At 65.3% G+C, this 22,619-nt stretch overlaps 3 protein-coding genes and 1 long non-coding RNA gene across 4 annotated transcripts in view; all 4 read left to right on the top strand.

Annotated features, from left to right (window-relative positions):
• The first annotated feature begins 235 nt into the window (after positions 1–235).
• On the top strand, positions 236–11,930 carry PA2G4 (proliferation-associated 2G4). The gene is made up of 13 exons (XM_082781328.1): positions 236–386; positions 2,561–2,689; positions 3,202–3,307; positions 3,531–3,600; positions 4,650–4,742; positions 5,239–5,302; positions 6,747–6,825; positions 7,895–7,973; positions 8,210–8,343; positions 8,914–9,008; positions 9,500–9,627; positions 10,172–10,225; positions 10,515–11,930. The coding sequence occupies exons 1-13, from the start codon at positions 299–301 to the stop codon at positions 10,578–10,580; spliced, it is 1,185 nt and encodes a 394-aa protein (XP_082637454.1). The 5' UTR covers positions 236–298; the 3' UTR covers positions 10,581–11,930.
• A 536-nt stretch (positions 11,931–12,466) lies between these two features.
• On the top strand, positions 12,467–13,809 carry LOC309888797. The gene is made up of 3 exons (XR_014319168.1): positions 12,467–12,613; positions 13,444–13,466; positions 13,623–13,809. It is a non-coding gene; the product is annotated as an uncharacterized lncRNA (long non-coding RNA).
• Positions 13,810–14,152: 343 nt separating this feature from the next.
• ZC3H10 (zinc finger CCCH-type containing 10) lies at positions 14,153–16,083 on the top strand. Its single transcript, XM_082781329.1, has 2 exons — positions 14,153–14,228; positions 14,746–16,083. The coding sequence occupies exon 2, from the start codon at positions 14,777–14,779 to the stop codon at positions 15,953–15,955; it is 1,179 nt and encodes a 392-aa protein (XP_082637455.1). The 5' UTR covers positions 14,153–14,228; positions 14,746–14,776; the 3' UTR covers positions 15,956–16,083.
• A 793-nt stretch (positions 16,084–16,876) lies between these two features.
• ESYT1 (extended synaptotagmin 1) overlaps positions 16,877–22,619 on the top strand; it is a gene marked incomplete at its 3' end in the record, with an annotated part of 6,415 nt that continues 672 nt past the window's right edge. Inside the window, exons 1-20 of the mRNA XM_082781450.1 lie at positions 16,877–17,253; positions 18,057–18,098; positions 18,238–18,372; positions 18,467–18,540; positions 18,657–18,729; positions 18,805–18,894; positions 19,030–19,085; positions 19,179–19,302; positions 19,380–19,556; positions 19,822–19,904; positions 20,030–20,078; positions 20,166–20,255; positions 20,338–20,430; positions 20,520–20,591; positions 20,683–20,769; positions 21,366–21,515; positions 21,604–21,741; positions 21,980–22,156; positions 22,262–22,344; positions 22,447–22,529. Coding sequence (XP_082637576.1) covers positions 16,945–17,253; positions 18,057–18,098; positions 18,238–18,372; positions 18,467–18,540; positions 18,657–18,729; positions 18,805–18,894; positions 19,030–19,085; positions 19,179–19,302; positions 19,380–19,556; positions 19,822–19,904; positions 20,030–20,078; positions 20,166–20,255; positions 20,338–20,430; positions 20,520–20,591; positions 20,683–20,769; positions 21,366–21,515; positions 21,604–21,741; positions 21,980–22,156; positions 22,262–22,344; positions 22,447–22,529 — 2,185 coding nt within the window. The 5' untranslated portion in view covers positions 16,877–16,944. The remainder of the gene's footprint in view (positions 17,254–18,056; positions 18,099–18,237; positions 18,373–18,466; positions 18,541–18,656; positions 18,730–18,804; positions 18,895–19,029; positions 19,086–19,178; positions 19,303–19,379; positions 19,557–19,821; positions 19,905–20,029; positions 20,079–20,165; positions 20,256–20,337; positions 20,431–20,519; positions 20,592–20,682; positions 20,770–21,365; positions 21,516–21,603; positions 21,742–21,979; positions 22,157–22,261; positions 22,345–22,446; positions 22,530–22,619) is intronic.

Here is a 22,619-nt window from a genome sequence, read left to right as displayed (position 1 = left end):
CCCGCGCGCCGCTTCCTCCCCATCTCCTCTCCTCTGTCGCGAGAACCGCGGTGCCCCCTGGGAATCGGAGTCCCCGCGGCCGGCTGCGGGCCGGGGCCGTGCGCGCCGCGGGCGTTGCCGGGAGCTGTAGTCCGGGGGGCGGGGACTCGGCTTCCCAGCGTGCCTCGCGCGGAGCCCGCGCTCCTGCCCTGCTCGCGCGCTCGCGCTCGCGCTCCCCGGGGTCTCGGCGGCGGCGGGGGGGGGACGGGGACGGGGCCGGGACCGGGGGCGGCGGAGGCGGCCGGGGGCGGCTCCGACCATGTCGGGCGAGGAGGAGGCGGCCGAGCTGACGATCGCCGAGGACCTGGTGGTGACCAAGTACAAGATGGGGGGGGACATCGCCAACCGTGAGTGCTGGGCCGCGGGCGGCGGGGGGGGGGGAACGGGAAAAGGGGGGGGGGAAACGGGGAGTGGGGGAGGGGAGGGGGCAGCACCGGGGGTACCGGGAGGGGAGGGGGGGGACGGGGAAGGGGAACGGGGAGCGGGGGGGGGAGGGCCTGGGGCGGGCGGCGCGGCCTAGTGCCCCCCCCCAGTCTGTCTGCCCCCGGTGTTGGGGGGGGGGGGGAGCACGGAGCCCCCCGGGCGTTGTGGGGGGGCTGCGGGGTCCCGGGGGGGCCGCTCCCGGTGTTCCCGGTGCCCCCGGCCCGGCCGCACTCGGCGGGCGCTGCCCGCACGTGGCCTCCGCGCCCCACGTGCAGCGGGGGGGGGGGGGGGGGGGGGGGGCAGGGCCCGGCGGGCTCCCCCCGGGAGGGGCGGGCGGGGGCAGCTCCGTGCGGCCCCCCCTGAACCGGGCTACCCCGGTGCCTCCGGTCTTTTGTTAAGGGATCGACCCCCCCTCAACCCCCCCCCCGGACCGGGACCCCCCCGGGGTCATTCCCCTCCCCCCCCCCGGCTCGGTTTTCAAGGTTTCTTTTTGCTGCATCACCCCCGTTGCTCGCTGCCCCCCCCCCGGGAGCTGCTGGCTGCTCCCCGTGCCCCCGGGACCGGTGGCACTGGGGGGCTCCGGGGGCACCGTGCCCCCCCCCCCGGGCTCCTCGGGGCGCCCTGGATCGGGCTTGGGAGCATCGCTCAGGGCTCGGGGCCCTCCTGTTGGCCCCATTCTGCTGCCCCAAGTGTCGGTACCGGGGGGCAGAGCCCCCCCCGTGGGACCGGAGCCGCTCCCCGGTGCCGTGGCACGCGGCCTTTAACACCGGCCACCGGTTTGGCACGTGGAGCGGCCGCCCCGGCTGGCAGCCCGGCCCCGGTGTTTGTTTTAGCGGAGCTGGGGCAAAAACATTCCCTGGCTGGCAGCGCCCCAGGCTCTTGGTGTGTCCCCGGGGCTGCGAGGGGCTCACGGCCCTACACGAGGCACCGGGGAAGGATGGAGCACGGTTACGGGGTGCTCCGTGCTTGCTGCTGCCCCGTTTTGTCCTGGATGCTCTGAGGAGCCCGGCTCTCCGCTCCTCTCCCCCCGGTGTTTGCCTTAACGCTGTTGTTTCCCCCTCCCTGTGTCCTGCCATCCCCTAAACACCTCCCGTGCGGGAGCATTGTGCCTGGGAGCGTTCCCAAAACGTCTGCGGCGCGTGGAGAGGTGGCCGAAAGCACCCTGAAGGCATCGTGCAGGGGAAAACTTTGGGTTTGGTGGTGTCAAGGAACCGATAAGAGCCCGTCCCCGTAAACCCCTCCTCGGGTATTTGTGCAGCACGCGCCCCGTCGCTGACAGAAGCTCCCACGGAGGGGAAGCGCTTCCCGGAGCAAAAAAGTGCACGGGGAGGCTGCGAGGACACCGGGACCTGAAAATAAATGTTAGTGTAAGCCTCGAGTCCTGGTGGAGCGCCCCGGCTTCACGAGGAGGAAGAGGGGAAGCAGCAGCTGGGGGCTGCGGGGAGCCCGTGGTGCCGTCGAGGTGCGTTGGCAGGGGCAGAACCACGGGGCCGTCCCGCAAAGCTCCGGGCACGCCGGAGCCGAGAGGCTGCCGGGACTCGTAGGCACCAGAAGACGTGCGAAGAAGGCAGCGAAACTCGCCCTGAGCTCCAACGAGGCGTCCCCCGCGTCAGCCGGGCGCCGTGTCGGGGCGCAGAGCACGCGCCCTGCCTCAGAGCCGCGGTCCTGCAGCGTCAGGGCCCCGCGGGACGGGCTCCGGGCCCTCCGGTCCCACGCGCCCGCAGCGCTGGCCCCTGCCCCTTTGATGTGCTGCGCGTCTCGCCTCCCCGAGTCGTTTCCAAACCTGTTTCTGGAGCTCTGACTGGGCTGGAAGGAATGTGGCAGAGCGCTGTTCCTGCTCGGCTGCTTTCAGCCGGGCTCGCTGCGTGAGGCCGCGGCGCTTCACCCGTGCAAATCCCGACCCGGCTCTGTTTGCTCGCGCTCTTCAGGGCGAGGGCTGGGGAAAGGCAGCTCTCAAAAACACCAAATAAACGTTCAGACGGGTTCTTGGTGAAAAGCTGAGTGGAGAATGTCGCTCCCCACAAAAAACGGCTCCGTCTCTTGCCCCCGTGGCGCTCGCCGGTACCGCTCTGAGGGCTCCGTGTCTGTTTCTCCGCAGGGGTCCTGCGTGCCGTGGTGGAAGCGGCCAGCTCGGGGGCATCGGTTCTGTGCTTGTGCGAGAAGGGAGACGCCATGATCATGGAGGAGACCGGCAAGATTTTCAAGAAGGAGAAAGAAATGAAAAAAGGTGAGGCCTGCTCCAACGCGGGCGCCTCGGTTTGGGCCTGGTGGGTGCCCGCTGCGAGGGGGCAGCGGGGCAGGAAGGGCTGCTCGTTGTCGTTAGAACTGGCCTGCTGCTCCCAGAGAGCCCCTCTCAGCCCTGCTCACACCATCACCAGTGAGCCGGAGCTTCGTGTTTACTCACTCCCCAAAATGAGGGGCACTGGGGGCAGCGCTGCCCTGGGAGCGGTGACGTGGTGCCACCTGAACGCCACCCAGCTCCCTGCATTGTGCTCTGGAGGCTTGGGGTCTCTTCTGCAAGTGTCTTGTTGCTGGGGATCTGTTTTATTTGGTGGGTGTCTGGGTGAAAGGAAGAGCTGGTGCAGGAACACACCACGTGCTGCGGTCCTGCTGCTTTGGGGCTGGAGGAGGATGCAACGGGGCGTTTTACACAGCTTTAAAAGACCCTAAAACCTGTTCACACTGCGCTGCATGAGGCTGCAGGACTTCACGGGGTATTTCTGTGCTTTCTCTTCACAGGTATTGCCTTCCCGACGAGTATATCAGTAAATAACTGCGTCTGTCACTTCTCCCCCTTGAAGAGCGACCAAGACTACATCCTCAAAGACGGAGACTTGGTCAAAATGTAAGCGTCTCGCTCAGGTTTCTCGTGAGTTGCCTGCTGGCATCAGGGCTTTGCTTTTTAATCCTGCTCGGTGCGTTAAGTACTTCCCCGACGTGACTAATTGCAGAATCTAATAGCTAGTCAAGCTTTTGAAACATGCCTGCGTCGGGGAATACTTGGAGGAGTCACGCAAGTTTCCCCAGCCATTAGGCCCCACCTGTAATTAACTCTCTTTGTGTTGCAGCGACTTGGGAGTCCACGTGGATGGCTTCATAGCGAATGTAGCACACAGTTTTGTCATAGACGCCTCCAAGGTAGGTTTGTGTCACTCCTGCAGCTGCTGCCTGGTGTGCAGCCTAAAGGAGAGAGCAAAGAGCTGACGGTGCGGGCACCTGGTTCTACAGCAGAGCCTCGGGGAGGCGGCTGCTTGGGTTCCCGAAGGATCTGGTGTGAAAACGGAGCCTTTTGGTAAACCCCTCAGTCCCCTGGAAGGCGAGGGCAGGCGCGTGGCCTCAGCAAGGTGACAAAGAGTTGGGGACAGACCAAACGCGGGCGGCGCTGCAGTGAGGTGCTGGGAGTGTCTGCCCTGCAAATGGAGGTGCTGCCGTGTGCTGGGCAGGTTTCCCTGCCCCCTCTGCTGGCCGCGCTGCTGCCGTCACCTTCCCAAACCCGAGCACGGGGGGGGGACGTGTTCCCCGGCCCCAAACATCCGTCCCTGCCGCCTGCTTTTCCTGTCCGAGCGTGCCTGGGCACACCTGAGGCAGATTTTCTCACCTGGGGCTGAAGGCACCTGCTGGCACGGGTGGTTTTTGGCCCAGGCTTTCGGTCGGCTGTTCTGGAGGTGAGGCCAAGCCACGCTCCTGCAGCCGGCTGTGGGAGGCACGTGCGTGGAGGCGTCACGAAGGCTTGGAGCAGGCTTTTAGCTGGAGTCTGGGGAGGAGAACAGCGGTATGGGTCTTTGGAGTGGTTTTTCTCCTGTGGAGAGGACAGAAAAATTTCCTGAGATGCACTGGGAGCCTTTCCAGTCCCTGTCCCCGGCTACACAAAAGACTTGTTCAGTCTTTGACAGCGATGAGCTTGTACGAGGGTGTTTGTGTTGAAATGCAACAAGAAATAATGGAGAAATTCAGCATGAAATAGGGGAGAGCCAGCGTGGTTGTGGCTGCTGCTCACCTGCTTTTTGAGCAGGGGAAGGACTAAAAACACAGCTGGAAGCCAGGAGCTCCCCCACCTCTGAGATCCCCCGCTCTGCTCGGGGGGGTGTGTGGTTAGATGGAGGCTCTCCATCAGTCAGCAGCGCGTTTTTGCCAATAAAAGGTAAAAGAACTTAGCCCCAGGAGCCTTTATTTTCCCCTTCTTGCAGGAAAACCCCGTGTCAGGCCGTAAAGCTGATGTCATCAAGGCAGCTCACCTCTGTGCTGAGGCCGCTCTGCGCCTGGTGAAGCCTGGAAACCAGGTGAGTGATGGGGGGCTGCAGAAATGCAGCTCGGATGGGGCGAGGAGCTCCGGTCTGGGCACCACCTGCACCACACGGCCACTTTGGGTGTAAAAATAAGGTTTCAGCTGGGCCTGCAGCAGATCCCCTGAACGGGGCTCCCTTAAACCTCCCACTGCGCCGCTCAGACGCCTCAGCGGCCGTGGGCGTTCTCCTCTTGTCGCCCTGTTGCTATTCCAGACGTGCCTGGGTTTCTCGTAGCTGCCGGTGTCATCTCCGAAAGGGAGGGCTTGTGAAAAGGCGCCGGGTGCAAGCAGGAGGCTGAGCTGACCTCGTGTTCCGTGCCGTTTTTGTTGATACGGGGTTAAAAATGGAAGCCTGGCGCCGCTTCTCCTGTTTTCGGAGGTGTCAGGGCACCGCTCGGTTTATCACGGAGCGCTGTCAAGTGAGAAACCTGTCGTGCCTGTGCCTTGGATTTTATTCCCTTAATGTGTGTTTTCGTGTGTTCTTCATCCAGAATACACAAGTGACAGACACGTGGAACAAAATCGCCCACTCGTTTCACTGCACGCCGATCGAAGGTGAGGCCTGGGGGGTGGCCGAGGCAGGGGTAGGGGTGTTGTAATTAATTACACACGGCCGAGATCCCGAGCTGCCCCGTTGGGATCCTGGGAAGCCCACGCTGCCTGCAGGTCACGCTGCCTCCAAAACGCAGCAGCCTTTGCTTAAAAATCGATTTCAAAACTTCCAAACTATCCACCTTCAAAACGGTCTGGATTTTTTTTTTTTTTTTTCTTCCTCTGTCCTTTGTTTTTGGTTTTGCTCTGTTGTGAAAGATGCGTTAATCTAGGAACAGCAGCCGTGGGCTTCCCAGGCTGGTAGGTGCTGTCCTGGCTCGGGGACTTCCCGCTGACCTTGGGCAAATCGCTTGGCCCTCGGCTTCAGACTTGGCCGCTCGCAGTTCAATCCCCTTTAGAAAATGCACAAAAGAGCTCGTTTGTAACGCGGGATCTGTTGCAAAAGATGCCCATAGAAGCGCAGGGTATGTAATTTCCTCCCTTGCAGCTCTGAACTGATTCATGTTTTCTTCACAGCCTTGATAACGAGCGGGGGGAAGGCGCTGGGGTGGCTCCTCGATGAAAGGAGAACGCTGGGCTCTTGTTTGAAAGGTGGCAAGAGCTGAGCTCGACACTTGGCACGTGCAGATGCTTTTCTGCTAGTTAGTGACATCACCAACAAGCGGTTTCCAGACACGATTAAATTAGCCCATTATTAGTTAAATTTCCTGAAATGCCAGAAAGCTGGTGCGTTCTTGCTCGCTTTCGCCCGGCCTCGGAAGGTCGCTGCCCCGTTCCCTGCGTGGGATGGCTTTGTGGGTCTCAGTGCTCTCTGCTCCTTGCTCTGAAAAACCATGGCAGGAGCTGCAGCGAGGAGGCGGCTGCTCGCGCTGTCGAGGGAGTTGAAGCAGCCACTGTTTTGGAAACAGTCAAGAGCCGTAATTATCTAGGCACTGGCAGCAGCAGAAGGCCCCAGCTGATGAAAACAAACGGAGCTGCTGGTGGCTGGGCTCTCCTTTCCCTCTCCCCTCTCACCGATGGAGCTGTCCTTCCTGGACGAGACGTGTCCCGGGATGAGCAGAAAGGGAGAGCGAGTTGAGCCCCCAAATGTGCCCTGAGTGTGGTACAGCCAGCACTGAAAGTCTCCATTAATTTGACGTGTTTAAAAACACCCAGGAGTGTTAAAAATGTGTGCTCACGGGCTCAGCTCCAGCCCGTTACGAGTGGCCGGTGAGTTGGGCGCTTCACCAGTGGTGCCAGGAGGGGTCCCCAGCTCCTGCAGGGCTCACAGGGGATTTTGGGGAGCTCTGTGTCCGCTGACATGCAGGGACAGCCCCTGACCAGGTGAAGCTGAGGAGCTTTTACCACCCCAGGCGGTTTGTGTGGCTGTTTGCTGCACCCCAGAGCGTTGATAACGCCAGGCTGCAGCGCAGCTCGGAGGTGTTAATGGGTTCTCTTATCGCGGCAGGGATGCTGTCGCACCAGCTGAAGCAGCACGTGATCGATGGAGAGAAAACAATCATCCAGAACCCTACAGACCAGCAAAAGTGAGCATCACCTCGGGGGTTGCTGCTCCACAGTACCTGGGAGTGGCGTGGCTCGGGCTGGGGCTCCCATTTCTCACTTTTTGGCTGTGGGGTCAGGCGGGGAGGGTGTGTTTGCACGTGCTGGCTGCCTGCTGCTGCCACGGGGTTTCACCAGCAGGAAGAGCGCTCCCTGCACGAAGCCTGGCTTGAAGTCTGACCCAGGGAGGCAGACTCGGGGGTTGTTACCCCCCTGGCTTCTGTTCTACGTGAACGTGCAGCGTGTCTCCGGGTCTGGGGCTTGTCCTGAGAAGGAGAGGCTGCAAGGCACCGACACGATGCTCCTCGCTGGCACCTGCGAGCGTTCTTGGTTTCCATCCAGTTTCTCGAAGGAGTCCCCAGTAGTTGCAGCCTGTGGCCTTAGAGGCTGCCAGCGAAGTAGCCAACTGTTGCTCGCGGTGGCTGTGGGTGCTCATCCAGCAGGAAGCGTGCCAGGGCTGTCGCTCGTCTCGCAGAGGCTGCCAGGAGCCCACTGCTTGGTGGGGGCTGTCAGGAGCATCTCGGGGTGGCTTTGGACTGATGAGCTGGATGTGTCCTTCTGCTCCAGCAGCTTCTGTCCCTTGGGGTGCGCTCAGGGCTGTATCTCAGGCTGAATATTTGGAGTTTAGGGGCTTAAATCCAGCACTTGGCTCACAAGATCTGGGGTGTAGGGATGTACCGGGGGGCTCTTGGCCTGCTGGGGCATGACCACGAGCTCAAGGAGCTGGCGCTGAATGTGGGGTCACCTCCCCCTCTCTGGGGATGGAGCTCCTTGTCCTGGGCAGGAAGAGCACTGGCTTGCTGGTGTTTTTTCTCTGCCAGCCTGTTGCTGATCAGCTCTACTACCTGGGACAGAAATCTTTGATTTCTGTGCCAGCTTTTGCTCTTCTGGTCGGGGACCCGCTCACTTCGGAGCACCCTGGCGCTGCCTCGTGCTTGCAGATCCTCGCTGGCTAAGCCCAGCGTGGGCTTGTCGGAGGCACTGTGGCTGTGTGGGAGGTGTTCTCTTCCCTATTTGCCACTTTTTGACTCACCAAACCTTTTTTTCATCCAGGAAGGACCACGAAAAAGCAGAATTTGAGGTCCACGAAGTTTATGCTGTCGATGTTCTTGTCAGCAGTGGAGAGGGAAAGGTGAGTCGGGTTCCCTGCCCGGAATTCTCTGCGTGTGCGGCTGGGTTTGAGCACAGGCAGCGGTGCTGATAGCCCAATCTATCTGGAGTCTCGCTCTGCTTCTCTTTGCGTGTAGCTTTTTCCATCAAAAAAAAGTCAGGGCAGACTTTTACCGTCAGCATCCTGGCCCGGGCAGTTCTCTGGCAGAGGAGCTGCTGCTCTGCCCCCTTCCCACTTGGCTCTGTTCGCATTTTCAGGCGAAGGACGCTGGGCAGAGAACTACGATTTACAAAAGGGACCCCTCCAAGCAGTATGGCTTGAAGATGAAAACCTCCCGTGCCTTTTTCAGCGAGGTGGAGAGGCGCTTTGATACTATGCCATTTACTCTCAGGTATTTGCTTTTATTCGTGACCTCCCCACGTGTGCGGAGTTGGATTCTGCGTGCTCTTACAGCCCCTGCTCTCGGTGTCCGTCACGGGGGGGTGGCAGCTTCTGCTGCTTTACGTTGGGGTTTGCTGTACTTGAGCCGAGCAGTGGGTGGAGGAAGGATGTTAGGGGCTTAAGCAGGAATCCCAGGCTCAGTCTGAGGATTGGAGAATCTCCTGTGCCCTGCGTGGCAGGCGGGGAGCCTGGAGTTGTGGCTAAAATAAAAGAGGAGTGGAAGCAGTGCCAGGGTGTGCAGCGTGAGGAGGGGAGGCAGCTCCAAGCAATTTTTACGTGTGATTTACTCTCAAAATAAGGAAGCAACGTCCACCTGACAGGCTCTCTTTGTCCTTAAATCCTTTTCCACTCTCAGAGGGCAGTAGTTCACCCGGCAGGTGCCTGCTCTCACCAACTGTTCTGTCACTGCAGCGCCGCCGGGGGAGACACAAGTGAAGGAAGTCCCCATCGTGACCCCGGGGGCAATGCTGAAGCCTGCGGGGTGGGATCTGGCTCAGCTGTGGCTCCTTTTCCTTTGCAGGGCATTTGAGGATGAGAAGAAGGCCAGGATGGGGGTGGTGGAATGTGCCAAACACGAGCTGCTCCAGCCTTTCAATGTCCTCTACGAAAAGGAAGGTGAGTGCTGCCAGTGGGAGGGCTGGGGGCCGGCTGGGGGTGCCCACAGAGCCGACAACTGGTGGTCACTTCCCGAGGCTGGTGACACTGGGGCTGGCTTTGTGGTGGCACAAATGCCAGGGGTGCAATTCAAGGGCCCTGGCATCTGTCCTCCCAGAAAAACTCACTCCCCGCTGGCTTCTGGGCTTTGTTTTGGAATCGTTCCAGCGAGGAGATGAAGTTTTTCATGGAGTGATTCCTGGGCAGGAGGAGAGGTTGCCAGCCGAAGCCCTCCGGTTGGTGTAGGGAGCAGACTGGAGGGGCCGCGGGGTGCTGCTGAGGTTTTGCCCTGGTCGGGGTTGGTCTGAGGAGCCCCCGCAGGGTGGTTTTGTAGCCGTGATGGTTTGGGAATGGAAAATGGGACAGGAACTGAAACGGCACCAACGTCTGCCCAAACAGCCAGCGGGTCAGGTGCCCGGGGGCTGGTAGTGATGCCCGTTTCTGCTTTGCAGGAGAGTTTGTTGCACAGTTCAAATTCACAGTGCTTTTAATGCCCAACGGCCCCATGAGGATAACAAGTGGCCCCTTCGAGCCTGAGCTCTACAAGTCGGAGTTTGAGGTGCAAGATGGAGAACTGAAGGTTAGTTTAAAAAAAAAAAAACGTTTTCTTTTAAACTCGTGGGTTGCCCTGTGTTTCTGCCCCTCGGGATGAAGGTGGGTACTAAAATCCAGGAGACTGGATGGAGAGGGGGTGAGCAGCAGCTTAAAAAAGGAAAAGCTCAGCCCCTGCAGCCAGGCTGCCGGCACGTCCGAGGGCAGCAGTAGGTCGTGGTGCAAATCAATGGCTCGTTGCAGCCCCGCAGCACCAGCAGAAATGTGTTTTAGCCCAGGCTGGGCTCTTATTTCCTGCATCGAACGCAGGCTTCAGCTCGTGGCAGCGGTGCCAGCCCCTTCCTAGGAGCTGCTGAGCAGCCCCGACAGCTGCCTCCAAGGCCTCGTGCCTCGGGGGAGCGCGGGGCTGCGGCATTCCCCGCTGCTGCTATGCCCGTTAGGACTTACCACCATTCCTTCGGGGGCTGGCGGCGCTCCTCCTGCTGTAAAGGCATTTAAAGCCCTTTATCTCCTGTCAAAGAAAAAAAAATAGTTTGGCTTTCTAGTTTCTTACGTTTCCTTCCTGTCTCCAGGCCCTTCTACAAAGTTCTGCAAGCCGGAAGACCCAGAAAAAGAAGAAAAAGAAGGTAATTTGGTCACGCTTTGTGGGATTGCTGGCACCCAATCAGCAGCACCCAAACATCACCAAGTTCCCGTGTGGTTGTGTTTCGAGCCCGCCTCAGTGCAGCACTGAGAGAGCAGAGGCTGGTGTTCCTCTGCTGTGGGAAGAGGCACCCTCGAGGCACCCACGCCCTCTTTTCCTCCCAGTGAGGCTCCTCGGGTGGGCTCCCTCGCAGCTTTGTGGTCTCTCTGCCCCTCACCGGTGTCCCCAAACATGTCCCCGTCCTGACAGCTGCCCTGGGTTTGTTTCCGCAGGCCTCCAAGAACGCAGAGAATGCCACCACGGGAGAGACGGCGGAGGAGAACGAGGCTGGCGACTGAGGGGCTCCCGCTCCCTCCATGTAGCACCCACTTCACACACACACTCGCCCCTTTTCCCCCCCTCCCAAAAAAAAGAAAAAAGAAAGAAAAAAAAAAAGAAACAAAATCTAGCACTGTTTGTCTCTTACGACCAAACGACAAACAGTCTGGACTTCCCACTGACAACAACCAGCTCCTATTGACTTTGCCAATGAGGGAGGATTCTCTCAGCCACTTCAGACTACTTAAAAATAAAGCAGGAAAACAAAATGAGGAGTAAAAGCTAGTCTATATCCACTCTTTCTAACCTTTTATACTACTCATACTTAAAGAGGTGAACAGCTAAGCCGTTCCCAGGGAGAGGGAGTGCAGAGAGCTGCTTGCTTTCTCCTTCTGCCTTCTCCCTTTTTTTAATTTCTCCCTTTACAGATTTTATTGGAGGAAAAAAACAAAACAAAACAAAACTGATTACGCCCGAGAAAAAGTGACCTGTGTTTAGTGATATGGTACGCGCGTACGGTGTAAGGTGACCTGCCTCGCAGCGCTATCTCAGCTCCTCCCCAGCCGCGTAGGCATTTCTGTCTGTTACCTTGGGGCAGAGGATTTCTCACTTTCTTTTAGCCTCTAGATTGTACGTTTCTCATTGGAAAGCCACCAAATTTTGTGTCCCCTGTGAGACTGTAGGCTGTCCTGTCTACCGCGCTCTGTCTCTGCCTTGGTTTACGTATAAACGCTCTATTTTTTAATACACCGCTGTGGTGAGCTTGTTTTTAAATTGACTGCCCAACCTGAAAGGAAGCAAATCGGCATTCCCCACCTGACGGCTCTGCAGAGGGGCAGGAGGCAGGCGAGCTGGCAGCCCCGGGGCCGTGCCTGCTGCTCTCCACTTTGTTTAAATTCCCTGATGCCCTGGGGTGTTTTATTCTTCCTCGTGGCTGGTTTCCATGGCCCGTGAGTGTGTTCCACTCTTTTATGTGTGTTGGCTCCTGGAAGGACGTCCTGCCTGCACGCACTCATGGTGGCAGGAGGCGAGGGAAATGCTGCAGCAGACTCGGGCTTGAGTCCAGCCGGGGGTACCGCTCTTTTCTAGTGGGTCTTCTGTTCTTTTTTTAAAAAGAAAAAAAAAAAAAAAGCTGATTGAATTTCATGAATTTGAACGTGTGAGGTGTTTTTATGTACCAATACCTGCGGATCGGGTCTCTGCTCCCTCTCCTGGAGGTGATTTCGGGAAAATCCCAGCTCCCAGCCAGCGGCTGCCCCCGGGCTCCTCCGCAGGCACCGCTCTTCGGGCTGCCAGCTGGGGCCTGCCTCAGCGCCACACGTGCAGATACTACCAAAGCCAATAAAAGAATAAACGATGCGATAACTTTTTTCCTGATTTTTCCACCTCTCTGCTCCTCTTCTCCCCCCTTCAGCTCCCTGGGGGCCCGGGGGCAGGTTAGGGGAGGGGGGACCCCCAACCTCGTTCCCCAGCTGGAACATTTTAGGGTTTCTTTTGGGGTTTTTAAGCAATTTTCTCTCCCTCGCCTGCTGAGGGGGGGCGGCGGGCCCAACCTTTCACCTCAGCCCCCGCCCCAGGTCTGTGCACCCCTGGGGCTGGCTGGAGGTTTATTTAATTTTATACTTCAAAAAAAATAACGCTGAAGCTCTTGATAAAAGACAAGAACCCACCCAATTATTTTAAATGTGGGAAAGCTCCCGAGAAGCCCCCCCCGCACCGCCTCTGTTCCCCAATAACCCCCTGACGGGTGTGGGGGGGGCGGTGGCTCTCTTCCGCCGTGCAAAATGGCGGCCGGCGCGCGGACTACATCTCCCGTCGTGCCCCGCGGGGCGCCCGCGCCTCCCGTCGTGCCCCGCGCAGGGGGCGGGGACTCGGCGCCCGCATATAAATAGGCCCCGGCGGGGGCTCCAGGCCTCTCTCGGCCGCCGCCATTTTGTCGGCCGCCGCCGCCGCCCGCCTCCATCCGCCGCCATCCGCCGTTGGAGCCGCCGTTAACGCCGCCGCCGCCCGCCGGGACTGAGCGCGGCGGCCACGCGCCGCCATGAGGGCCAAGGTGAGCGGCGGGGGGAAGCCGATGGCGCCTCGGAGCGCGACGCGGCCTCGGATGCGGCCTGGGGGGGGTGCTGAGGCTTGGGGGGGGGCTTTGGGTGCTGAGGGAGCGGGGCAGGGGCTGGGGGGGCTGGGCCGGGGGGGGTCTGGGTGCTGGGTGGGGGTGTCCCGAGGGGGGTCCCTGGGTGCTGGAGGGTCTCGGGGGGTCCCTGTGTGGGGGGTCCTGGGGGGGGGTCCCTCAGTGCTGGGGGGTGCCGGGGAGGATGGTCCCCGAGGGGGTCCCTGGGTGCTGGGCAAGCCCTAAGGGGGGTCCTCTGGGTGCTGGGGGATCCCTGAGGGGGGTGGGGGGTCCCAGGTGCCGGGGATCCCTGGGTGGAGGGTCCTGGGGGGTGGCCCTCAGTGCTGGGGGGTGCCAGGGGGGATGGTCCCCGAGGGGTCCCTGGGGGGTGAGGGCGTCCTGAGGGGGTGGCAGGAGGGGACGGGCCCTGAGGGGGTCCCGCGGTGCCGGGCAGGCCCTGAGGGGGGGGTCCCCATGGTGCTGGGGGATCGCTGAGGGGGTCCCGCGGTGCCGGGGGGGTGGGGCCTTTGGGTGCTCGGGGGGTGTCGGGGTGGGGAGGGTCCCGGGGAACCGGGGCTGTCTGTGGGGGATGTTCCGGTGCCCCTCTTGCAGTAGGACCAGGAGCAGGTGCAGGGCGCGGGGGCTGCTCGGGGCGCGTTGGGCTGGGGGGGGGGGGGCAGAGGGGTCCGGGGGCTCCGCGGGGCTGTGTCAGGGGAAACCCCGGGGTGCCGGGTCCCGGCCGCGGTCACTCACCGGCTGCTCTCCTCTCTCCGCAGTGGCGCAAGAAGCGAATGCGCAGGTAGGTGGTGGAGGGGGGCTCCCGGGGGGTGCTCCCCGCGGGGCCCCGGGCCTGGAGCTGCCCCTTCCGCGGGGCCGAGGCCCGGGAGGGGGGGGATCCCCGGCGGCACCGGCCCCGTGCCCGGTGTGCGAGCACCGCTCCGCGTCTGTCCCCTAGGCTGAAGCGCAAGAGGAGGAAGATGAGGCAGAGGTCCAAGTAGGCGCCGCGCCCGGCCCTGGAGCCCCGGAGCGGAGGAGCCGCGGGGGAGCAGCACGGGGAGCTGGCGGCGGGGCCGCGTGGGGACCGGGGCTGCGCTGTGTAACGGCCCCGGGGCCGCCAATAAAGCTTGGATGTGTTCGTTGGACGCGGGCTGCTGCTGCTGTTGGGGGGTGGGGGGGCGCCGGTAGGGACCGGGGGGCACCGGGGGCAGGGACTGGGCACCGGATCCCGGGTGCTGGGGCCACGTGGAGGAGCACGGGGGTGGCGGCGGGCGGGGCCCGGAGCGCTCCGTGCTGGGGCCGGGACCGGGGGTTGGGTTCGGGGCCGGGGGGCGGCGGAGCGGGGCCCAGGGGGGGCCGCACCGGGCCGGCGGCGCGCGGCTGTGACGTCACGGAGCGGGAAGAGGATCGCGAGCCCCGCGTGGCACGCCGGGAAGTGACCCCCGAGGTTTCTTCCGGGTCGCCCCGGAAGCACCATAGAGCGCTTCCGGCCCGGCGCAGAGCGGCAGCCGGAAGGGGCCGCTCATTGTTGGCGCTGGAGGACCCGCGAGGAGGCCGCGAGCGGGTGAGTGCGGGGCCGGGCCGGGCCGCGCCGCACCGGGCGGGGCCGCTCCAACACCGGGGGCCGCCCCCGCGCCGCCCCCCGGGGCCTCGAGGCGGCCGCGGCCGCTCCGCTGCGAACCGGGCCCCGCCAGGCCCCGCTCCGGGCCTGCCCCGGGCCTGCGGGCGGTTGCCATGGCGACCCGGGGAGGGGGAACCGCGCCCCCACCGCCCCTCCCGGTGCGACCGGGCCCGGGCCCTGCGGGGCGTCACGGGACGGCGGCCACGGTGCCCCGGCGGCTCCTGGGTCCCGTATAGGCCGCCCTCATGAGGGCACCGGCACCGGGCGGCGGCCGCGCGGGGCTGCCCGGGCTCTGCCGGTGACTCCCGGAGCCCCCCGGGGCCGCACCGGGCCGGGCCGCGCCGTCCCCTGCCCGCGGTGCCCGGGGCTGCCGGGGGGTGGGGGCCGCCCGGTGCCCCTCGGTGCCGCCGCCTTGCGCTCACCCTGCCCGCCCCCCTCCCTCCCTTCCTCCTTCCCGCAGTGCCCCGAGGCCGGCGGCCCCCGCGGCCAAGATGCCCGACCGGGACGGCTACAACAACGGCGGCGGCGGCGGCGATGAGGTGGGCGCCAACGCGGACGACATCTGCCGCGACTTCCTGCGCAACGTCTGCAAGCGGGGCAAGCGCTGCCGCTTCCGGCACCCCGACATCAGCGAGGTGACCAACCTGGGCGTGCGCAAGAACGAGTTCATCTTCTGCCACGACTTCCAGAACAAGGAGTGCGTGCGCCTCAACTGCCGCTTCATCCACGGCACCAAGGAGGACGAGGACTGCTACAAGAAGACGGGCGAGCTGCCCCCGCGCCTGCGGCAGAAGGTGGCCGCCGGCCTCGGCCTCTCCCCCGCCGACCTGCCCAACAGCAAGGAGGAGGTGCCCATCTGCAGGGACTTCTTGAAGGGCGACTGCCAGCGGGGCGCCAAGTGCAAGTTCCAGCACCTGCAGCGGGACTACGAGTACGAGGCGCGGGGGATGGCCGCCCGCGAGCAGGGCCTCGGCACCGCCGTGCGCCGCTACGACGCCATCTACGACCCCGACCGCTACGACGACCACGAGCCCGTGCTGAAGCGGCGGCGGGTGGACGGGCTGCACTTCGACACCTACGAGTACAGCTTCACCAGCCCGCGGACGGTGGAGTACCGGCTGCTGGAGGAGGAGAACATCATGCTGCGCAAGCGGGTGGAGGACCTGAAGAAGCAGGTGAACAACCTGATGGCCACCAACGAGGTGCTGCTGGAGCAGAACGCGCAGTTCCGCAACCAGGCCAAGGTGATGACGCTCAGCTCCACCGCCACGGCCACCGAGCAGACTCTGGCCCCCACCGTGGGCACCGTCACCAACTACAACCACAGCATCGCGCAGACGCACACCACGCTCAGCAGCCAGGCCCTGCAGCCCCGGCCCGTTTCCCAACAGGATTTGGTCGCCCCCGCCGGCGCCCAGGCAGCGCCCCCGGCCAACGCCGCCCCCCCCATGAACCCCGAAATCACGCCGCTCTCGGCCGCCCTGGCGCAGACCATTGCCCAGGGCATGGCCCCCCCGGTCTCCATGGCCCCGGTGGCCGTTTCGGTGGCCCCGGTGGCCGTGTCGATGGCGCAGCCGCTGGGGGGCATCACCATGAGCCACGCCACCACCCCCATGGTGACCTACCCCATCGCCTCGCAGAGCATGCGGATAACGGCCATGCCCCACTGACCCCCCCGCAGCGCCGCCCACCTCGGGGGGGGCGAGGACAGGAGGCAAGCGGGAGCCGAGCCCCAGCGTGGGATGGAGAAACTGGGGGGGCTCGGGGGGGGGGGGGCACAGGAAATGGGATGCCCCCCGGTGGGTGGCTGCGGCCACCGTTAACCCCGAGCAGCCGCGCGTGGGCTTCAGCGTGGCGGCGAATTCAGGGAAATGGGGGTTAACGGGGGGGGGCACGGGGTGTGGGGGCCTCGTGGTGACCCCAGCCCCTCTGCTGGCCCCCCCCCCAGGACAGAGGGACAGCTGCGAGGGGGGAGCCTTGCTCTGGACTCAGCCCCTGGAACCGGGGCTGTGAGCCCCAGCACCGGGGCTCGTGGCACGGCTGGGGGGGGCAGCACCGGCTGCTCCCTGTCCCGGTGTTGTGCCCCCCCCGGCCCGTGTAATGTTTTCGGCTATTAAAGGACGCGACCTGCGTGCGCTCTGCACCAACGTGGGAGTCAGTGGGGGGAGCGGGGCTGGGGGGGGGGACAAAGAACCGAAAGGGGGGGGGCAGGACCTTTTGGGGAGGGGTCAGGACCTTGGGGAGGGGGTCCAGGGCCTGGGGGGGGGGTGTTCAGGACCTTGGGGGGGGGCTCAGGACCCGGGGCTGCCCCCTCCCCGCAGGCCCTGAAGCCGCGGCCCCGCGGGCGCTCCAAAAAAGGGCAAATGGCGATATGGGCAGGAATGCAAGAATTATGGCCGGGGGGGGCACGGGCGGGGTCCCGGGAGGGGAGAGATGGGGAGGGGAGGGGAGGGGAGGGGGGGAGCGGTGCGCCCCGAGAGCCCCGCCCCTTCCCGGCAGCGCCAATCAGCGCGCGGCACTCCGGTCCTTGGCGCCAATAGGGAGCGGGGGGCGTGTCCTGCGGGGAACGGGCGTGGTCTGTTGGAGGGCGTGGTTGTGGGCGTGGTCACCGACTGCCTGGGGGCGTGTCCAGCGGGAGGGCGTGGCCAGTGTTGGCGCGATGGAGCCGCGGGGCGCGGGTTCGGGTCCCGGTCCCGGCTCCGGTCCCGGCCCCGGTTTGGGCGCGGCGGCGCTGGCGGCGCTGGGCCGGCGGCTGCTGTGGGCGCTGCCCGCCTACGCCGCGGGGCTGCTGGGGCTGGGCGCGGGCGCGGTGCTGCTGGCGCTGGCTCTCTACGCCGGCTGGAGGCGGCGGCGGCGAGCCCGGCAGCGGGGGCTGAGCCTGGCCGCCCGCCTGCAGAGCGACGAGGAAGCGGCCGTGCGAGCCGCCGCCGCCGGGCTGGGAGCGGCCCGCGGGGAGCTGCCGGCCTGGGTAAGCGGGGACCGCCCGCGGGGACCGCCCGGAGACGCTGCCTGCGGCGGGAGGGCGGCGGCTGCGGCCCCGGGGCGGGGGGCCCGGTCCCGTTACGGTCCCGTTACGGTCCCGGTCCCATCCCGGTTCCGTTCCCGTTCCTCATCCCCTTCCTGGTCCCGGCCCCGGTCCCCTTCCCGTTCCTCATCCCGGTCCCTGTCCCCATCCTCATCCCCATCCCCTTCCCGTTCCCCTTCCCGTCCCCATCCCCTTCCTGGTCCCGGTCCCGTCCCCGTTCCCCTTCCTGGTCCCGTTCCCGTTCCCCTTCCCGGTCCCGTTTCCCCTCCCCGCTGCTGCTGCGCTGCTCCCCCCCCCCCTCCCGTAGCCCCCCGCCGCATTGCACCACCCCCGCTCCGATCCCGAGGTCCCCCCCCCCGTTCTGCTCCCCCCAGGACCCCGCTGCCTCCCCCCCCCCCCCAGCCCCACCCTGTGCCCCCCCCGGGGTGCCCGTGCCCGCAATCCGTTATCTCCCGCGGCTTCCGCCGTGCCGTGACTCACGGGGCTCGGGGGGGGGCCGCTTCCTGCCTGCCTGCAGCCTGGGGCGACCGCAGAGACCACATCCCCCCCCGGGGGGGCTGGGGGGGGGGCCGGGACCCCCCCATATGGCACCCAACACGGTGCCCCCCACCCCGGGACCCCCAGAAGGAGCCGGGCTGCGGCCAGGCGTTGGGCACAGCCGGGGGGGGGGAGAAACTGAGGCACGGGGCTGGCGGTTACCGACCCCCCTGCGGCACCGGGGGCCTCATAAGGTGCCCCCCCCCCAGGTGAGCTTCCCGGACGTGGAGAGGGCAGAATGGCTGAACAAGGTGAGGAGCACGGCCCTGCAACACCACGGCCACCGCCGTCCGGCTGGGCGCTCATCCCCTCTGTCTGTCCGTCCCTCTGTCTGTCTGTCTGTCCATCTGTCCGTCTGTCTGTCTGTCCCTCCGTCTGTCCGTCCTGCAGGTCCTGGCCCAGGCCTGGCCGTTTTTCGGGCAGTACATGGAGAAGCTGCTGACGGAGAGCATCGCCCCGGCCATCCGCGCCTCCAACAGCCACCTGCAGACCTTCACCTTCACCAAGGTGGACATGGGCGAGAAGGTAGGAGGGGGCTGTCCCCCTGTCCCCTTGTCCCCTTGTCACCTCCGCCCCTCCCCACCCCCACGGCCCCCCTCCCTCACCGCTGTCTCCGCAGCCCCTCCGGGTGCTGGGGGTCCGGGCACACCCTGGCACCCACAAGAGGCAGATCCTGCTGGACCTCAACATCAGGTGAGCGGGCAGAGACCCCCCCCATAGCTGCTGGGGCTCCCCCTCGTTATTTGGGGGGGGCGGCGGGATGGGGGGGTCCTGCTACGGCCCCCCCTCACCACATCCCCTCTCCCCAGCTACGTGGGTGACGTCCAGATCGACGTGGAGGTGAAGAAATTCTTCTGCAAGGCGGGGGTGAAGGGCATGCAGGTGAGGGGGGGGCTGTTTTGGGGGCTGTGAGGTGTGTGTGGGGGGGTCTGCATCTCAGCGCTGCCCCCCCCCCAGCTCCACGGGACGCTGCGGATCATCCTGGAGCCCCTCCTGGGGGACGTGCCCATCGTGGGGGCCCTCACCATGTTCTTCATCCGGCGCCCGGTGAGTGCCCCCCCCGGGGGACCAACAGCCCCCAGCCCCCCAGGCAGGATGGGGCTGGGGTCCCCCAACCCCTCTGCCCCCCCCCAACCCTTCTGACCCCCCCAAACCCCCTCTGCCCCCCCCCCAAAACCCCAGACCTTGGACATCAACTGGACGGGCATGACCAACCTGCTGGACATCCCGGGGCTCAGGTGAGCCCCAGCGCTACGGGGGGGGGGTTCCCAGCCCCTAGGGCCGTGCTAAATCATGGCCCCCCCCCCTCCCAAACCGTGTCCCCCCCCCAGCTCGGTGTCGGACACGATGATCATGGACACCATCGCCTCCTACCTCGTGCTGCCCAACCGCCTGCTGGTGCCACTGGTGCCCGACCTGCACGAGGCCGCGCAGCTCCGCTGCCCCCTGCCCCGGGTACGGGCTGTGTGTGGGGGGGGTTTTTTGTTTTTTTTGGGGGGGTCCTGGCACCCATCTGACCCCCCCCCTTGCAGGGCGTGGTGCGCGTGCACCTCCTGGGTGCCCGGGAGCTGCGCAGCAAGGATCGGTTCATGGGGGGGCTGGTGGAGGGCAAGTCGGACCCCTACGCCGTGCTGCGCGTGGGCACCCAGCTCGTCACCAGCCGCGTGGTCCCCAACGAGCTCAACCCCACCTGGGACGAGGTCTACGAGGTGAGGACCCCCCCCCCCGTGCCCCCAGTGCGGCCCCCCCCCCTGCTGTGTTGGTGTGTGACCCCCCCACCCAAAATGTGGGGGGCTGTGGGGTCTCCTCTGTCCCAACCCTCGTGGGGTTGCGGTGTGGGGGGGGGGGTTTGGGTGGTCTCTGGTGGGTTTTGGGGGGTGGGAGCACCCCGAGGGGACCCCCCCGTGGTAATGCTGGGTCTAAAGACCCCCCCTCTGTGCCCCCCCCCCCTTCATTCACCCCGTCCCCCCCCAGTTCATCGTGCACGAGGTGCCGGGGCAGGAGATGGAGGTGGAGCTGTTCGACAAGGACCCCGACCAGGACGACCTCCTGGGCCGGTGAGGGGCTGAGGACCCCTGGGGCTGCAGCCCCCCCCCAAAAAGAAAACACCACCCCCCCACCCCCCCCCCCCAAAAATTAAACCCACCAAACCCTGAGCTCACGGCCGCTCCCCTTCCCCCAGGATGAAGCTGGATTTCGGGGAGGTGCTGAAGGCCAGGGTGCTGGACGAGGTGAGGAGGGGGCTGCGGGTGGGATTTGGGGAGGGGGGGGGCACAGGGGGGGGCCGTGCTGACCCCGCTGTGCCCCCCCCCCCCCAGTGGTTCCCACTGCAGGAGGGGGGCCAGGGCCGGCTCCACCTGCGCCTGGAGTGGCTGACGCTGCTGTCCGACGCCTCCAAGCTGCCGGAGGTGAGGGGTTGAGGGGTGGGGGGGCCGGGGGGGGGCTCTGCCACGCTTAATGCCCCCCCCCATCCCGCTGTGCCCCCCCCAGGTTTTGCAGAGGAACCGCACGATCACCGCCAAGCCCGACCCCCCCTCAGCAGCCATCCTGGTCGTGTACCTGGACCGGGCGCAGGAGCTGCCCGTGAGTGGGGGGGCTCTGGGGGGGGGGTTGGGGGGGGCTATGAGGTGCCCCCTGACCCCCCCCACCCCCCCAAAAAAAATTCCATGTAGATGAAGAAGCCGGGCAAGGAGCCCAACCCCGTGGTGCAGGTGTCGGTGCAGGACGTGACGAGGGAGAGCAAGGTGGGGGGGGGCACAATGAGGCCCCCGGGGAGGGGACAGGGGCTGGGGGGGGGCTGGGGGGGGTCTTTCACGTCACCCCCCCCCTCCCCAGGTGGTCTACAACACGTGCTCCCCTGTCTGGGAGGACGCCTTCCGCTTCTTCCTGCACGACCCCGCCAACCAGGACGTGGACATCCAGGTGGATCCCAGCCCCCCCCCAAATAAATCTGCCCCCATTCCCCCCATGCTACCCCCCAAATCCTGCCCCCCTTCCCCCCGTGCTTCCCCCAAATCCTGCCCCTATTCCCCATGTGCCCCCAAAATCCTGTCTCCACTCCCTCCTGTGCTCCCCCCAAAATCCTTACCCCAAAATCCTGCCCCCATTCCTCCTGTGCCCCCCCTCCAAATCCTGCCCCCACTCCCCCCCACGCTCCCCCCAGACTCCTTCTCCCCAAATCCTGCCCCCATCCCCCTGTGCCCCCCCAAATCCCATCTCCATCCCCCCCACGCTCCCCCCACGATCCTCCCACTCCCCCAAAACCCTTCCCCTACACCCCATACCCCCCAAATCCTATCCCTATCCCCCAATACTCTCCAAAACCCTTCCCCCAAATCCCCCCCTACCCCCCCGCGCCCCCCCCACATCCTTCCCTCTCCCCCCCCACTCTCCCCCTTCCCCACCCCCTTTTCCTCCCCGTTCCCCCTTTTCCCCCCCTTTCCCCTTTTTCTCCCTCTCACCCCTTTTTCTCCCCTCTCTCCCCGCGCCCCCCCCGTGCCCCCCCCGTGCCCCCCCAGGTGAAGGACGACCCCCGGCAGGGCTCCCTGGGCTCCCTGTCCCTGCCCCTCTCTCGCCTGCTGCAGGCTCCGGAGCTGACCCTGGCGCAGCCGTTCCCCCTGCAGCACTCGGGGCCCTGCAGCCGCCTCTACATGAAGCTGGTCCTCAGGGTGAGGGGCTCGGGGGGGGGGGGGGGGGGGCTGGAGGAAAAAGGGGGGGGCCCTCCTCACCCCGCTGACCCCCCCCCTACGCCCGCAGGTTCTTTATCTGGACGCCCCCGAGGGTGGTGCCCCCCCCCTGCCGGGCACGTTGGAGCTCCCGGTGGGTGCCGATGGTGGCACCGGGAGCGCACGGCGGCCCAGTAAGGCCAGTCCGGACCCCCAGTTTGGCAGCGAGGTGGGGATGGGATGGGAATGGGGGGGGGTGGGAGGGGGGGCAGGATGGAGCTGAGGGGCTGGGGGGGGTCTTTGGGGGGGGGGGGTAGGGCTGGGGGAATGGGGGCAGGGTGTGGGGGGCAGGACACCCATTGTGCCCGGTACCCCCAAAACACCGTGTCCATGTCCCCGTGTCCCCCTCCCCGTGTCCATATCCCTGTCCCCATGTCCCCCCCCCGTCCCCGTGTCCCCCCCCCCAGGCCGTGCTGCGGATCCACCTGCTGGAGGCCGAGGACCTGGTGGCCAAGGACAACTTTTTGGGGGGGATGGTTCGGGGCCGCTCCGACCCCTACGCCAAGGTGCGCGTGGCCGGCCGGGCCTTCCGCAGCCGCGTGGTGAAGGAGGAGCTCAACCCCCGCTGGAACGAGATCTACGAGGTGTGGGGGGGGGTCGGGGGGGGGGGTTGGGGGGGCTGTGACCCCCCCCAGAGCACGGTTGTGGTGTTGGGGGGGGCCCCTCGGTGACCCCCTCCCCGTCCCCAGGTGGTGGTGGACAACGTCCCGGGGCAGGACGTGGAGTTCGACCTCTTTGATAAGGACATCGATAAGGATGATTTCCTGGGCAGGTGGGTGCCAGGGGGGGTCTGGAGGGGCTGGGGGGGGGGGCGCAGCAGCGGTGGGACCCCCCCTAACCCCCCCAGTTTCTCCCCCCCCCCCGCCCTCCCCAGGTGCAAGGTGCCGCTGCGCCGGGTGCTGAGCAGCCGCTTTGTGGATGAGGTAGGAGAGGGGCTGGGGGGGGGCACGGGGGGAGGTGGGGGGGGACACCTGGGGGGGGGGGGGCACACGGTGGGGGGGGGGGTCGTCTCACCCTGCCTCTCCCTCCCCCCCCCTCCCAGTGGCT

The sequence above is a fragment of the Aythya marila genome (assembly GCF_965140915.1).
Source record: "Aythya marila genome assembly, chromosome: 30".
Taxonomy (NCBI): domain Eukaryota; kingdom Metazoa; phylum Chordata; class Aves; order Anseriformes; family Anatidae; genus Aythya; species Aythya marila.
Note: the sequence above shows the minus strand (reverse complement) of the source record. Positions and strands in the feature narration are given on the sequence as shown.